The following is a 17,749-nucleotide window of genomic DNA, read 5'->3' as shown; positions in this document are numbered from 1 at the left end:
AGCAAGGGAGCCTCGTGAGTGGAGGATGCCAATGGTTCGGCCACGTTCCTCGTGGTTGCAACAGGTTGATCAACATCTCAAGAAGATAGGGATGTGCCAGTCATCTGCCTGGAGGATGGCCAGACGTAGGCCCAAGGAGTACAGGCGAAAAGTGGACGCAGCGATGCGTTGCTCCGGCGCATGCTCCCATATGTGACCTACCTGACCTGAGTAGCAGCTGAAATGCGAATCCTACCTGACCTGAGTAGCAGCTGAAATGCAAATCCTATCCGGGTTCCTCCTGCTGACTTAATCTTTGCTTTTTGCTTGTTTGGATTCCTTCTGATGACTCCAATGCAGGACTGTACCGATTTGGTCTTCCATTTGATTTGAATTTAATTAATTTTAATCCCATTTTAAATTCAATTGAATGATAAAAAAGTCATGGGTCAGTGTCAGGTGTCCAATCAAAGCGGGGCGTCTTGGTACCGAGCTGTTTGCAGTTATAACAGTTACTCGACGACCGGTGAAATAGCTCCAGCAAACTATACCGCTGAGGTTGTTTGCATTGATCAAATAATCCCGAAGACTATTTGACTGAATCGGGAATTGATTTTTTTCATAATTGTTTTCTTTGTCCGATTTGAACGAAACTTGATCCTCCACACCGCAGGAGAATGGTGAGTACGGTGGGCTGAAAATTTATGCGCTATCGTGTTCTGTTATGGCTCTATTTCAGGAACGTACATACATACATACATACTGAGAGTTATAGTATTACATAGATAAAGCTGTTAGCGGTCATCACTGCCAGCAGTTATAATTACGTTCCTTATTACCTCTGCTACCAGAGGTGAAGGAGGTTATGTTTTCACCTGTCTGTCTGTTTGTTTGTCTGTGTACACGATATCTCAAAAAGTTGTGGATGGATCCGGATGAAGTTTTGTGGACAGGTTGGGTGTGTGACGAGGTGAAACTGATTAGATTGTGATGAAGATCCGGATCCGACTACTAGAGTTTTTAAAGTGATTCTTCACCAATGAAAGATGGGGCTAAAAACGACATGTAGCATGATATCTCAAAAAGTTGTGGACGGATTCGTATGAAACTTGGTGGACAGGTTGGGTGTGTGGTAAGCACGAATTGATTCAATTTTGGTGAAAATCCGGATCTGGATGTTAGAATTATTTAATTTTTAAAGTGATTCTTCACCATTGAGAGATTGAGGCAAAACGATAGAGTACCGCATAGCATGATATTTCAAACATGTATTGGGCCCGATATGTTCTCGGGGATCAGGCATTACGTGGCAGAGGTATGCGCTCTACGAGTGCCCTTCTCGTTACTTGTATAAATTGGTCTGGTGTTGATGTGGTGCAGGTATGGTGGGGCGAATGGCCTCACCCCACACAAGGACTGCAAAGTACCCCTGCCTCCTTGGGATGAGGTGTGTTTGCAGTCCTGTAACTGTGGCGGCTCCGTACACACCGCACAGCGAGCACGCTCTTTGGGACGACATGTAGCTTGCAGTCCTATATCTGTGGAAGTTCCGAGCACGATCTAGCACAGTTATTTTGTTTTTATTTCCAATTCGCCCAAGGTGTGTGCGTGCACATGTTAATGTAAATAATTTTCACCAGAACGAGTTTTCTTTATGCCTCAACGGAGGGAGGTGTGGGGGGTGGATTAAGCCGGCTATCTCATCTGCTTTCGATGCAAAGGGATTGCATGGCAGCTTTCACAGGAATCCGTTGTTTGGGGGGGGGGCATGGGAGGTATCTTAATGAAGAAAACATCTCACTTTTAGAGCCCATATCGACTGACATGAACCTCAGAATGGCATTTTGGTTCCTTTTCAAACAAAGTGAGTGAAAGCAAACTTAACTAGAGCGGCATTCGGTAGAGCATATACCTTGGCCAAGCTGACCAGTTAATGTTTTGTATCCCACTGATGGGCTGGATTTGAATCCGGAACTGAACCAAAGTGAAAGTGGCTTGTTCTTGTCACCTAACCTTCTCATCCACCAAGTTTCGGCCGAATCTGTCCATAACTTTTTTGAGATATCCGACTCAGACAGATAGGGGTGCAAATACAACCTCGTCCACCTTCGATGGTGGAGGCAATGATGGAGTTTTAAAAATAAAAAACAGGTGCTCGGAACGAATCAAAATGGATTTGTCAAATCAAAAGTAATTATTATCTGCATTCAAGCTGCCTTTAAAGTCTGTGAGTCATGAACCAAAAACTTATAATGGGAACAGTTTCTGGTTTGGAACCGCTTCGCAGCGCCCCAAAACTAAACTGTCCGTGTTCGTTTTTGCCTGTTTCTTGTTCCCGTCTGAACCTTGGCTCATGATGTGGGGAACTTGGGTTCAAATCCCGTACAGTAAGTTATGTATATTTGCCCCCGTCGTCGTGTCGTTTACTGAAAAGTACATTGGTGCATGTTTTTTTTTTGTGTGTGTCTGTGTTTGACGTGATCTACGTACAAGTCTTGTATTTCAAATTGACCAATTCAAATCCTCTTGTGAGACCTAAACTGAGCTTGCTTGGTGGCCTGCCTAATGGGACCACAAATGGGTGAATGCATTGGTTTTTGGCACAGCTGTTGTTTATTTGATTTAAATTGTCTTCTGTGAGGATTGGTGGTCGGAAACCTGGGGTTCTGACCGATATGTTCACTTGATAAGGGTGGCGGTTTCACCACAATGTGGTGAAGGAAAGTTCAAAATGTGTTCATTTTTATTTCATCAATTGAATCAAACAAAAACATGAATGTTTGGAATTTCTTTCCCTTTGTGGTTGACAAGATGGCTGTTCACATCTAATATTTATTGCCTCGACCAGGGGTTCTTAACCTTTTGATGATTCCAGACCCCCCCCCCCCCAATGGATTGCCCAACATGGTCCCATACCCCCTTCGCTTAACTGTCAAAATCATCATCATCACCAGTCCTATTAGTTGACAGTATGAATTCCAAAGATGTCAATAGCTTGAATTTATTTTAGATATGGATAGCTAGGAATAGAACATGAAAGGCAATCATTTACACACAATCAGTTTTATTACACAAAAGAAGAAAACAAACTTGAATGTGCAAGTTTTTCAATATCTCGACTCCATAACACACACTCTTACTAAGCTAGTGAGATATTTGATGTTGTTTTTGTGCAATCAAAATATGGAATCGGGGTACAGTTACTGACAATGCCACTCGCATGTCATCTGATACATCAAGTTAATTTCTCCACTTTGATTTCAGATTTAATAATACAGAGAATCCTGTTTCACAAAGTTACGTAGTTGTGAAGGGAACCAAAACATTCATTGCCCTCATAGCCAAGTTTGGGTAAGCTGCGATTTGCTCACACCAAAACTGCTTGACATCCATCCCAGCCCTTTCAAAATCAGCTTTCTTTCTTGGGTCTTCTTGGAAGTCAATGAAATCGTCCTTTGCTGAATCGTTGTCACTCAATCTCGATATATCAAACGAGAAAGGGTTTTGGATCCAAACAGATCCGTTGCAAAGATCATCAATATCTGAGAAGTAACCTTCAAAATTTGTACATAGGACTTCCAAATGGTTCTTGACTTCTTGAAATATTTATACAGGCAATGATTTACTAAGGGGAGCCAAGCTCTGTACAAGGCTTATTTAGGGTTGGACCTTACAGTCTCTGTTATAAAATTTTACACCCCCAGGATGTTTAGATATACGTCTCCAGTTCATGAAAACCAATGTTGGCAATTCATAAGCTCTTGCGAAAAAGTTTGGCTGACGTTTTTGTTTAAGGAAGATTTGAAAAAAATTGATGAAACGGCAATTGTCAAAAATTCTAAAAAATATATAAAAATCACATTCATTTAAAATATATGTGAACTAAATGTAAGAATTCAATCAGTGCATTGAAAAATGACAAAAATAATTGCCTTTGTGGAAGTAAACCTAGTAAAAGTACATAATTTTGCTAAAAATGCCTTAAAAAAGTAATGTTTTTTTGAAGATGGGCTTTAGAACTTTTCTTATCATTGGCAGATGCTGCATTAGAATACTAATTTCTCTTAATGTGATATGAACATGGTATCCATGGCTAATTAAAACAGCAAATTTGATTGAGTTATATCAATTCTTAAATAGAAAATTAACGTTTTTGTCAACCAAAGTTACCCCTACCCCCAAAATCCTCTTGCTCTATTGAACACAGTTCGGTTAAGGTTTACTGGATGCAGGTCGGGTGTGACCTCTATAACCGGATCGTATCCATCACTAATGGTTGTAAACTTATATGAACAAATATTTTAATAGTAATAACAATAATAATAATATAACTGCGAGTGGACTAATAACAACAATGATGACATGCATGTAAATCTCTAGGTTTCTTAACTGTTTCTTGAACAACTGGTTAATTATTGTGTATTTCTTTTTTTACAGGTGAGTTCCAATGACCACATGCTGATAATCCATAATGCTAGTCTGCAATTCCTTGGTGGTAGCGCTACATTCACTAACTTGCGGTAGTACAGTAGTGTAGTTAACACTTAGTTCTATAGAACTGAAAAATCATGGATCTTGCTTTTGTAGCAACCAAGAGAAGAGTTTCCCATGAAACTGACTTTAGGTTATGCATTATATGCCAAACAATTTCTGATGATGATCTTAACAACCTTATAGTCCGGGAGCCAACCTGTGTACGAGGCTGTTTTAGGGTTGGACCTTACAGCCTCTGCTATAAAATTTTACACCCCCAGGATGTTTAGATATATGTTTGCAGTTCATGAAAACCAATGTTGGCAATTCATAAGCTCTTGCGAAAAATTTTGGCGGCCGTTTTTGTTTGAGGAAGATTTGAAAAATTTGATAAAACAGCAATTGTCAATAAAATTTCTAAAAAAATTAAAAAATCACATTCATGAAAAATAAATGTGAACTAAATGTAAGAATTCAATCAGTGCATTGTAAAATGAAAAAAAAAATTGCCTTTGTGAAAGTAAACCTCGTAAAAGTACATAATTTTGTGAAAAATGCCTTAAAAATAACGTTTTTTGAAGATGGCCTTTAGAACTTTTCTTATCATAGGCAGATGCTGCATTAGAATACTAATTTCTCTTAATGTGATATGAACATGGTATCCATGGCTAATTAAAACAGCAAATTTGATTGAGTTCTATCAATTTTTAAAGAGAAAATTAACATTTTTGTCAACCAAAGTTACCCCTACCCCCAAAATCCTCTTACTCTATTGAACACAGTTCGGTTAAGGTTTGCTGGATCCAGGTTGGGTACTTCACAGTTCACTCTTCCAAAGGAAAATTCAATGGTGTTTGGAGTGACATGGCCCTGGAGCAGACATACAACAATGAAGGGAAGACATCTCTGTTCAAACGCATATCTCAGGCACCAGCTGCTCGAGATAAATATGTGAAGACAGTACCATTTCTCACAGCTGTATCAGAGAACATAAAGTCTATGGCTAATCTAGGCCAACAGGAATCTACTCATTATGGAGAAACACAGAAGCAGGCAACAGAAGAACATATGCATGTTGAGGAGATCAAGAAAGTGATATGCCAGCAGATGATAAACCCATTCCAGTGTAACAACCAAGTGGTTCTGCTCAATAGAGCAACTAGTGAGAAGGCTGCTTCAAAAGACTTGGTCCATGCTCAAGCTAAGGGCATGGAAGCCATTATGAAAGCAGAAGAGGTGGTCTCTATTAAGATTGAACCACTGAAGCTGGTAACTTTCTCCTCACAGAAGAAATCAAAACCATCAAGGAAACAGAGTTTAATCAGGATCTATCAAGATGAGACTGCAACTACACGTGTGCTGTGTTTCTATCGAGATGCCGACCCAGTCACAAGACAGATTGCATTTTCCCATGAGTGGACAGACTATCCATCATCCCTGTTTGAGGTTGATCCACGCTTAGCACAGGGGGTTGTAATGCGCAAAGGCAACGAGTCTGATTTCGTGGCAGTGCTAATTGCTGAAGCTGAGCAGGATGTTGTTTTACAGCTGCCATCATTACCACAGAGTGACCTATACACAGTTTATCTGGTAGACACAATGGCATTTGTAAATAAATACCAAAAATGGGTGCGAAAACATTTGGTGAACTTCCCCAGCTGTATCTTCGCAAGCAGGTGTATCCTGCAGTTGAAACCTGAAATGTGCAACTGTGTCAACATCATTGGTGATCAGTATGATTTTGATGATAGCCATACTTTGAAGGGTGATGAGCAGCAGAGGAGAAACCAGACAGACCAGGCAAGACAATTCTCACCATCCAAGAGACTAGAAATTCGGTACTGGAATTTATTCATGAAGAATCCAAGAAATAAAGGAAATCTTCAGAACTTCATTGGCACTTCCCTTTGTGAGAGTCCTGAAGCTATTCCGGATGGAGTGACCATCATTCTTGGTAGTATGATGGAAAACAAAGGTCACACTCTTTCCATCACATCAGCATCAAGTTCAGTTCTGGACTTACCTTGTGAAGAACATGAAGAGGCAGACACAAGGATTATTGCTCATCTTGCGTATTGTGTGGAATATCTTGATCACCATCGAGCTGTTGTGCATGCAACAGATACAGACATAATTATGCTGTGTATATATCACTTCTGCTGCTTGAACACATTGCAAGAACTCTGGATACAACGGCAGAATCAATACCTACCTATTCATGAGCTGGTAGAAGTGTTGAGCAAGAAGTACCAGAAAATCCTCTTGATGTCGCAGCTACACTTCTGTGCACATATGTGTTGTGTGGATGTGACACAGTGAGCTACCCATTCAGAAGGGGAAAAGAAGAGGTCAGGTCAGGTATGGGAGCATGTGCCAGAACAGCGCGTCGCTGCGTCCACTTTCCGCCGGTACTCCAGGGGCCTCCGTCTGGCCATCCCCCAGGCAGATGCCATGCCCATCCCCATCTCCTTGAGATGATGGTCAACCTGCTGCAACCATGAGGCACGTGGTCGGCCCACTGGCCTCCCACTCATGAGACTCCCTCGCTGAGAGAATCTGGTGAGCAGGATCAGCGTCAGGAAAACGAGCCACATGTCCATACAGCCGCAGCTGACGCTCACGGACTATGCAGGTAACAAATCTCATTCGAGTCTCTCTCAGCAACCGCTCGTTGGACACAAAATCCGACCAGCGATAGCCAAGGATTCTCCGAAGAGACCTGGTACCAAAGGAATTAAGTCTCCGTCTCAGATCCTTGGTCAAAGTCCAAGTCTCGCACCCATAGAGCAAGACTGGAAGTACCAAGGACCTGAAGACTCAGACTTTCGTCCTCCCGCACAGGTACCGGCAGCGCCACACCCCATGATCCAGTGAATCCATGACTCCCCAGGCCCGACCCAGACGTCTATTGACCTCCGGCTCACAACCTGCGGAGACATGAATATCACTGCCAAGGTAAGTGAATCTCTCCACGACCTCAACATCCTCACCACAAACAGACACAGACAGGACAGCAGCATCCAAGATGTCACCGAAAGCCTGGATCTTAGTTTTGACCCAAGAAACTGCAGAATCCCAACGGCTCCGACTCCTCATTCAGCACCTCGAGGGCCCCCAAGAGGATGTCTAAAGTCTCCGCAAAGATGACTGCATCATCTGCAAAATCAAGGTCTGAGATCTTGACATTGCCAAACGATGCACCGCAACTTGATCTCTCCGACATCCTCCCTAGAATCCAGTCCATACAAGTGCTGAAAAGTGTGGGGGCAAGTACACATCCCTGACGAACTCCAGTAACAACTGGAGAAATGTCAGAGATGGTATCACCACATCTCACAGCACTCTCAGTACCAGAGTATAGTTCAGACATCAGATCGATCAGTTTCGGTGGCACCCCACGAAGACCAAGAATCCTCCAGAGGACATCCCGATTCACTGAATCGAACGCTTTACAGAGATCAACATAGGCTGCAAGCAGCCCCTGCCGAAACTCTCGTCTGTGTTCGGTGAGGACACGAAGTGCAAGGATACGGTCAATCGTTGACCTCTTTGGTGTAAAGCCTGACTGCTCTGGACGCTGGTGCTCAAGCAGATGGTGGCAAACCCTATCAAGAATTATCCGCAAAGACCTTGCCCAGCATTGAGAGCAGCGTCACCCCTCGGTAGTTTTTGCAGTCTTGGCGATCACCCTTCCCTTTCCAGAGAGGGACAACAAGGCCCCTCTTCCAGTCAGTTGGGATGATGCCTGTGTTCCTGTGAAAAGAAGAGCGGCACAGGTTTCTCTGGGACTGATAGGAAACCTTCCCCACCTTGTTGATTTTGGAAGAGATAGTGAAATGGCAGCAACAGAATGTGTCATTGATGATACCAGAGTATACTGGACTGCTCTGCATGGCCAAAAAGGGTTCAGCTGTTTGGATACCCTCAGGCAGCATATGTTTGTCTCTTCAAAATTAGACCTTAGGTCACTGCCAGCAACAGAAGATGCGTTTTACTTCCTTGTTTTAAGAGCATTGTATCAATTGCTTCTGTATAGACGTGCACATCTCAGTGACCGAGCACTTCCCCCAGCCACAACATTTGGCAGAACCCTTATCAATGGAAAACTGGTCCCAATTCTCATGTCTAAGCCAGCCAAGCCAAACATAGACAAAACGGTGTCTTGCATGTGCAAATTATCCAAATGTCTGAAACGATGTTCATGCAAAAAGGCTGCTGTGCCTTGCTGAGTGACATGCATATGCCTTGGTCAGAGAGGTTCATGTGGTGGAGTTGTTTCAGAGAGTGACTCTTCCTCTGAAGAGGATGTTTCATGTCACAATATTGTGTTAATCCATTTCTAATTTTATCTTCCTTAAAACCATGGCATGTAAAAGTATGTTCTTGTTCCTGACCCCATTGATAGTCAAGCATTTCTGAGTTACATAAATCTTTTGTTGTTTGACATATAACCTTGTCAATTGAAGGTAGGTTAAATCTACACCAATTGTGATATAGGAAATGAACTCCTCTTTAATATGAGGGGTCATTTGTGTATATAGGTTTAGTGGTTATGATTTTAGGACAATATGAATTACCCCTACCTCCATCCTACATCTTCGCTTTTGCCAACATTTTGTTATCAGAGGGGGCTCGCAAAAGTGTTGACTGTGTTGTTGCGCAAGAGTTTCACCATTGCCAACATTGGTTTTCATATACTCAAAGGGTGTCTCTTTATGAAAATCAACACAAAAATTTTATAGCAGACCGGGCAATTTTTTTTTTAATTTTGACCGGTTGGCTCCCGGACTATTACCAAAAGAGGTATAGATTCTTTTGTGAATGCCTTGCAGTTACGTCATGATGATGTTTATGATAGACTGCAACACAGTATTCAAGATATAGATGCATTTTTGGAGAGAGCACCAAAGTGTCACAGGTCATGCAGGAGCAGATACACACACAAGAGGGACCTGGAAATGCTGGAGACGAAACGAGTCAAACGTAACAATGACCCAGAAATCCAGAACACAAACACATCAGTAAAACCCAACAGATCTTCACCAGTTTGCCTGAAGTCGCATTGCTTCATTTGCAAAAAAGAACGTGATTCAAAGGGTGAAAGGAAACTTATTCTTATTGCCACAGAACAGCGGCAAAGAGCTATCTACTGGAAAGCTGTTACTTTACAAGACCAAGCAATGCTCTTGAAGATTCAAGGAATGGGAAATGAACCAATTGACATGATTGCTGCAGATTTCCGATATCACAAATCATGCTTGGACAAATTCATGAATAGAAGGCCATCGATTCCTTCTTGTTCAAGTTCAAAAACTGATGAATATGATTTAGCATTTAGACAGCTCCTCTCAGAAATTACAGATAGATTGATAAAGGACAGGTCAGCATTTTATATCACTCAACTACGTGACAAGTATCGTAATCTGTTGAGAGTACAAGGTGTTGTAAATGCTATGCAGTACCGGACTGATAGGCTCTCCAAACGACTATTGGATCATTATGGACCAACAATCCAGATTATTCCACAGAAGGGAAAGGCCAGTTTAGTTTGCTCAGCAGACATAACAGTAGGAGAAATGTGTGCTCTTGCAATGAAACTGCAGGAGGAAGCCGGAGACAATGATTTGCAAACAGAGTCTGGCAGCAGTGATGAAGAGACACCACTAATAACCAAAGTGAAGACACAGAGTAATTTACATGCATTGGCAAAACATTTACATGTAGAAATGAAGGAGAAAGCCAAGACACAGAGACAATTAATGAAGAGAAAATCAAGTGAGGCATCTCCAACAGAGTCGAATATAGTTGGAGATTTGAGTAGTCAAGAAAATAGAGACTCAACAGAGCTATTGATATCCTATGAGGCAGCATCCAGAAACATTCCAGATGACCTGTACAACCATCTTGCATGGCTTATGACTAACACAGATGAAACCATTGGCAAAAATGATAGAGTACCATTAACAAAAACACAAAATGAACAGGTGTTGAATGTGGCACAAGACATCATGGTTCATGTTACTGGCATACCAATGCCAAAACAAGTTGGACTTGCACTGCATATTTTGAAACAAACTAGAAGTAAAACTCTGGTTAGAATTATGAACAAATTTGGTCACACAATCAGCTATGATGATGCCCAGAGGTATATCACAACCAAGGCCAAGGAAATTGACATTCAAACATCAGAAACTGGTATATTTATTCCCTTGGGGCTTGTACCAGGAAAATTCACTCAGTGTGCCTTTGACAATCTTGACTTCCAGGAACATACCAAAGACGGTTCAACGCTGCATGCCACAAGCCACAATATATACCAACATTCAACAAGGCATGAACCTGTAACGTCTGGGGGCTCAATTTCTTTGACTAAGGACAGGCATAGGGCTGTACCACAGCCAGAATCATTTCATGTGCCTGAAACTTATGTTTGTCTCAAAGACAGACAAGAAGCAAGGTCACTTCATGGTATACAACTAGGTAATGAAGAACCAACTATACCTGTGTTCAAAGATGACTACTTCATATGGTCATTGCTACGGCTGTTGGCCACCCGAAATGATGAAGATGCTGCAGCTGCAACAAAGGCTGCATTAACATGGAATGGGTTCTATGAACTCCTTTGCGAAGAAAAACATGTTCAAGCTGTCATCAGATATGGCCCATTGTATCCACAGTCCCCAACAGATCCTAGTGTTGTTCAAGCTTCTCTTGACTACTGCATCTCTCTAACCAACAAGATGCAGCAACAGACATCCATTGTAACAGTTGATCAAGCCATCTATGATATTGTCAAAGGTAACTCTTTTGGCTGCTCATCCCATGATAGGCATTAGACTCTTGAGATAGTATACACTGTTGGATCTAAACAATGCAATTCTCTTTGGGAAATTTTAAAAATGTCAGACATTATAATCAAATTGTTGTATAGCATTTTGAAAACCTTTATTGTAATTATGTATTTTTTCTTTCAGGTATTACCAGTAAAAACCCTGATAAGTACAAATTTTTGGTTGTCCGACTTGGTGGATTCCACATTGCAGAAAACTTCATGGGATGCATTGGCTTTCTCATGAAGGACTCTGGAATTGAAGATATACTCGTGGAAAGTGGAGTGTGCAAAAGAGGCACAGCAAATAAAATTATTGCCGGAAAGGACTACTACAAAATGGTACGGTGCCACTCACTAATGAGTGAAGCAATGACTGGGCTACTGTGGCATGCATTTGAAGACTGGCTGGAACGGGCAGATCAGATTGACAGTATTGCAGAACTGTGTGATCATATGAACCAGTTGCTTCATGCTGTGGAAGAGAAAAAAACAGAACTTGCCAGACAGTGCATGGCCCTTGTAAAAGCAGATCTTCCTCTGATATCACAAGCCTGGGGCAACTTCTTAGAAACATTGGGAGTAACTGCAGAGTACTGGCTTATGTACATTAAAATGGTTCAAATCCTAAAACGTTACATACATGCAGAGAGAGCTGGTCTTTGGCTAGAGCATATCCAGGAGGTGCAGAATATGCTGCCATTCATGGTTTCTGCCAAACACACAAGGTACATGAGTTGTGTGCCACTATATCTCAAAGATATGAGGGATTTACCTGATACTCACCCAGACGTCCATGACAACTTTATGAAAGGGTACTTCACAGTTCACTGTTCCAAAGGAAAATTCAATGGTGTTTGGAGTGACATGGCACTGGAGCAGACATACAACAATGAAGGGAAGACATCTCTGTTCAAAGGCATATCTCTGGCACCAGCTGCTCGAGATAAATATGTGAAGACAGTACCATTTCTCATAGCTGTATCAGAGAAAATAAAGTCAATGGCTAATCTGAGCCAACAGGAATCTACTCATCATAGAGAAACACATAAGCAGGCAACAGAAGAACATATGCATGTTGAGGAGATCAAGAAAGTGATATGCCAGCAGATGATAAACCCATTCCAGTGTAACAACAAAGTGGATCTGCTCAATATAGCAACTGGTGAGAAGGCTGCTTCAAAAGACTTGATCCATGCTCAAGCTAAGGGCATGGAAGCCATTATGAAAGCAGAACAGGTGGGCTCTCATAAGATTGAACCACTGAAGCTGGTAACTTTCTCCTCACAGAAGAAAACAAAACCATCAAGGAAATAGAGTTTAATCAGGATCTATCAAGATGAGACTGCAGTTACCAGTGTGCTATGTTTCTATTGAGATGCCAACCCAGTCACAAGACAGATTGCATTTTCCCATGAGTGGGCAGACTATCCATCATCCCTGTTTGAGGTTGATCCACGCTTCGCACAGGGGTTTGTAATGCGCAAAGGCAACAAGTCTGATTTCCTGGCAGTACTAATTGCTGTAGCTGAGCAGGATCTTGTTTTACAGCTGCCATCATTTCCTCAGAGTAACTTATCCACAGTTTATCTGGTAGACACAATGGCCTTTGTAAATAAATACCAAAAAATGGGTGCAAAAACATTTGGTGAACTTCACCAGCTGTATTTTCACAAGCTTCTGCAGTTGAAACCTGAAATCTGCAACTGTCAACATCATTGGTGATCGGTATGATTTTGATGATAGCCATACTTTGAAGGGTGATGAGCGGCAGCGGAGAAACCAGACAGACCAGGCAAAATAATTCTCCCCATTCAAGAGTCTAGAAATTCCTGACTGGAATTTACTCATGAAGAATCCAAGAAATAAAGCAAATCTTCAGAACTTCATTGGCACTTCCCTTTGTGAGAGTCCTGAAGCTATTCCGGATGGAGTGACCATCATTCTTGGTGGTATGATGGAAAACAAAGGTCACACTCTTTCCACCACATCAGCATCAAGTTCAGTTCTGGACTTACCTTCTGAAGAACATGAAAAGGCAGACAAGGATTATTTCTCATCTTGCGTATCGTGTGGAATATCTTAATCGCCATCGAGCTGTTGTGCATGCAACAGATACAGACATAATTATGCTCTGTATATATCACTTCTGCTGCTTTAACACATTGCAAGAACTCTGGATACAACGGCATAATCAATACCTACCTATTCATGAGCTGGTAGAAGTGTTGAGCAAGAAGTACCAGAAAGATCCTCTTGGTGTCACAGCTACACTTCTGTGCACATATGTGTTGAGTGGATGTGACACAGTGAGCTACCCATTCAGAGGGGGAAAAGAAGAGCAGCACAGATTTCTCTGGGACTGATAGGAAGTCTTCCCCACCTTGTTGATTTTGGGAGAGATAGTGAAATGGCAGCAACAGAATGTGTCATTGAGGCCAGAGTATACTGGACTGCTCTGTATGGCCAAACAGGGTTCAGCTGTTTGGATACCCTCAGGCAGCATATTGTGGTAGTTTTCCGCCCGTCGTCGTGCGAGTGACCGCTTTTAGCTAATCGCGGACACACGCCCACCGGACGTGGCAAACCTAGTCGCAGCTTTCGGATCAACGCCGAAATCCAGCCTCTGGTGTGTCTTTAAACACACCGAAAATCGGCCAACTATTCTGTCCGCGCGCGACAGGGTCCGATCGCCGAATTGTCGATTTATGCGCGCAGACAGATATGCCGGGATTTACACCTTGGCGGGACCTGCTTGGAAACGAGCCGCTAAGCAGCTCGCTCCGTTTGCAATTGCCGAGCGGATTATCGCCAAGCCCGTCGGACCCGATTCTATTATCGGCTATTAAAAAGCCAGCTAATATTCCAAACTTAACTATGGCAGTTCAATCGAGGGAAGGGGACGCAACGAGCAGGTAAACATTCACACTGACATTTATTCGTTACACACGTATGCAATCAAACACGTATACAATCATGCACGTATGCAATCAAACGCGTATGCAATCATGCAGGAATAAAGGAAGACGAAGAACTACAACCATTCTATTTATAATGTACACTTATGACAATTCTACTTAAGGACATGGCGCCATGACATTCTTACAAAGAAAAACCCCAGGAAAGGAAAGGGCAAGAACTGGACCTCGTGGGCCTTTATAGTTCACGGAGCTGTGGAGACCGCAAGAGCTCCGAGAGGCTGGGCTGGTTACCTGTCACCCTCGTGGTGACTCGCTGAGCGACCCTCAACGTTTCGCCGGAAACACGGCAGCTCGGTTCGTCCAGGCCCCGCCGTGCGGCCTGGTGGCTCGGCCTAGCCGACGCCGCCTCAGAGGAACGAACGGGCCTTTGCTCTTTCGAGAGTTGATGCTCTTTTAAGAGCCCATCCGTTCCTCAGCGTTTGCGACCTCTCTCCTGCTTTCTCCAAACGAACCGGCAGTTCTGCATGGCACAGCAGGCTGGCTGCGCTCCGAGCTCTGACTGCCCTTCGCTGGACTCGCTCCTTGGCTTCAAGCTCCAGTCTCCTCGGCTCTCTCCGACTGAACTCCACGGTGAACCCAGACCTCCACCAGCTCCCCCGACCGACCGCAGGCAAAACCTCAACTGACTCGCCTGGCGTTCCAGCGCGCCTTTTTATGGGGTCCGTGGGTGAGGTCAGATATTTGACCTCTCACTCTTCACTCCTCGCTGGCTCCGCCCCTTTTGATCTTTTGATCCGATCGCAAGTCATGCGAAGAAAGCGGACGTTGCAGAGATCATCCTTCCCACGCGGATGTTGCAGAGATCATCGGCCCTCGCCCAAACTAGGGAGTCCCCGCGTCTGGTGGCAGAGATTTTGTTCGTTGGTAGGATTTTCCGTGGCTGGCGATGAGATGGCGGCGTTTGTGGAGATGAAGGTGAGGTGATGTTGTGGTTGCTTTGTGGTGGGGATGGCGTGGTTGTTGAGATAGTGGTTGTGGTTGGCACTGTGGTGGGGATGGCATGGTTGTTGAGATAGTGGTTGTGGTTGTCGCTGTGGTGGGGATGGCGTGGTTGTTGAAAGGTGGTTGCTCCAAAATAACGATAGCAAAAGAATAACGGCTGACTCAAAGATCACAGCCCGGTTACACAAATAAATTCCTTGAGACCTCGGTGGGGAAATCTAATCTGAACACACACTTATCGACATAACTGATCTCTGGGAAACCTGAATGGTGTTCTGTGAATTTCCACAACCGTAACAATATGTTTGTCTCTTCAAAATTAGACCTTAGGTCACTGCCAGCAACAGAAGATGCATTTTACTTCCATGTTTTAAGAGCATTGTATCAATTGCTTCTGTATAGACGTGCACATCTCAGTGACCGAGCACTCACTTCCCCCAGCCACAACATTTGGCAGAACCCTTATCAATGGAAAACTGGTCCCAATTCTCATGTCTAAGCCAGCCAAGCCAAACATAGACAAAATTGTGTCTTGCATGTGCAAATCATCCAAATGTATGAAACTATGTTGGTGGAAAAAGGCTGCTGTGCCTTGCTGTGTGACATGCATGTGCCTTGGTCAGAGAGGTTCATGTAGTAGAGTTGTTTCAGAGAGTGACTCTTCCTCTGAAGTGGATGTTTAATGTCACAATATGTGAACATTTAAGAACAGTTGGCATCATACATTGTAATAAATTATGTGTTTGGTGTATTACTTATAACACTGTACATGTATATCAGTATTTTTTCCTATTGTGTGATGAGATAGATATGGATAACTATAGTTACTGCATTAATTAAATACACCTGCAATTTAAATTATAGGAGCCATATATACATAATATAATGTTCACTATGCTAATATGACTAAAATCATAAACTGATAGGCAAATAAACATTTTATACTTGCCTAATCTAGATAAACTTTGTGATTCTCAAAACTGTTTTATGCATATCCTCATTATTTGTTATGCAGGTCACCCTTTAACTCTTCAATGGATACAAAACAAAATCAAAGTAAATGTAAATAGAGCAGAGATGTGTATAATCATTAACAAAATAGTGTTAATTCATTTCTAGGTTTATCTTCCTTAAAACCATGGCATGTAAAAGTATGTTCTTGTTCCTTACCCCGTTGATAGTCAAGCATTTCTGAGTTGCATAAATCTTTTGTTGTTTGACATATAACCTTGTCAATTGTAGGTAGGTTATATATACACCAATTGTGATATAGGTAATGAACTCCTCTTTAATATGAGGGGTCATATGTGTATATAGGTTTTGTGGTTATGATTTTAGGACAATATGAATTTCCCCTACCCCCATCCTACATCTTCGCTTTTGCCAACATTTTGTTATCAGAGGGGGCTCGCAAAAGTGCTGATTGTGTTGTCGCGCAAGAGTTTCATCATTGCCAACATTGGTTTTCATATACTCAAAGGGTGTCTCTTTCTGAAAATCAACACTAAAATTTTATAGCAGACCGGGCAATTTTTTTCTAATTTTGATGGCTTGGCTCCCCCTACTTACCATCTCCAATAAGAATATTGTCAAGGATTGGAAAGTTTGCCAGGTTTCCGCTTTCAACACGGCGACTCCAAATAGGTAATTTCCTTGTAAATGCGACAACTTTTCCCCTGGCTTGAATAATGTCCACATCCCTTCCTTGCATGGACATGTTCAATTCATTGAGGAGACTAAAAAATATCAGCCAAATATCCCAGGCTAACAATAAAATGTTCATCTTCAAAATGATTTGCAAGGGGGGATTGTTGATGCTTGAGGAATTCGAAAATTTCATCCCGAATTTCCACTACACGTTTGAAAACACGGCCACGACTCAGCCAACGTACCTCTGTGTGGTACAATAATACATTATTAGACCGTGGGCCATGGGGTGGATATCTATTTGTTTTTTTTGATTGCATGACCTGAACCTAGGGATTGGGCAAGAAGGGTGTGGGATGAAGCCTTATGACCCCCAAAACATACTATTTTTTCACAAGCGATATCGTGGTACGTTACCGAGAACCGCTGCCCCCAAAACACCAGTATACACCAGGTGTATGTTACATTTGAAAAACCCATTTACACAGTAAAAAACAACACAAACTATATGATGTCATGTTCACATTGGTCTTGGCAGCAATATTTATTAATTCAGACCCCCAAAAAGTAGTAAAAATGTTGATTTTAAAGACTCGAGATAGCCACAATTTGTTTCTTCAGCTTGGTCATCTTGAACCTTGTTCAAAACATCATACAAATAGTGTAGTTATTTCATCCTCTTCAGCATCAGTCTTCCTCAGCTTCAGATCTGGAGTCTTTATCATCATTCTTATCATCAAAGTCAACATGGCCAGTTATGTTTGAGCAGTCGTTCCTGTCGCACTTGCACAAATCTGTGCACGGAATGTTATTCTGTAGGCAAGTGCATGGTTTCTTGCAACACTTTCTTTTCTACAACCAGCACTTCAGTGGAGATGTCGTTAACATACACAAGATC

At 42.4% G+C, this 17,749-nt stretch overlaps 2 protein-coding genes across 2 annotated transcripts in view; both read left to right on the top strand.

Annotated features, from left to right (window-relative positions):
• The window catches only part of LOC147009822 (stathmin-like), a 54,741-nt gene that overhangs the window by 7,316 nt on the left and 29,676 nt on the right, over window positions 1-17,749 (top strand). The gene's annotated exons all lie outside the window — the stretch shown is intronic.
• Window positions 9,053-15,994, top strand: LOC147009823 (uncharacterized). Its single transcript, XM_085863340.1, has 2 exons — window positions 9,053-11,250; window positions 11,427-15,994. The coding sequence occupies exons 1-2, from the start codon at window positions 9,411-9,413 to the stop codon at window positions 12,596-12,598; spliced, it is 3,012 nt and encodes a 1,003-aa protein (XP_085719466.1). The 5' UTR covers window positions 9,053-9,410; the 3' UTR covers window positions 12,599-15,994.

Source organism: Eptatretus burgeri, chromosome 17 (assembly GCF_056783735.1).
Source record: "Eptatretus burgeri isolate ZD-2024b chromosome 17, Ebu_testis_v1, whole genome shotgun sequence".
Lineage (NCBI taxonomy): Eukaryota > Metazoa > Chordata > Myxini > Myxiniformes > Myxinidae > Eptatretus > Eptatretus burgeri.
Note: the sequence above shows the minus strand (reverse complement) of the source record. Positions and strands in the feature narration are given on the sequence as shown.

Bases quoted from the DNA above. Each gene is read 5' to 3' on its own strand.
- LOC147009823 (XM_085863340.1), top strand. From the start codon at position 9,411: ATGCTGGAGACGAAACGAGTCAAACGTAACAATGACCCAGAAATCCAG. The intron at 11,251-11,426 runs GTAACTCTTTTG...TTTTTCTTTCAG, and splicing joins CATCTATGATATTGTCAAAG to GTATTACCAGTAAAAACCCT.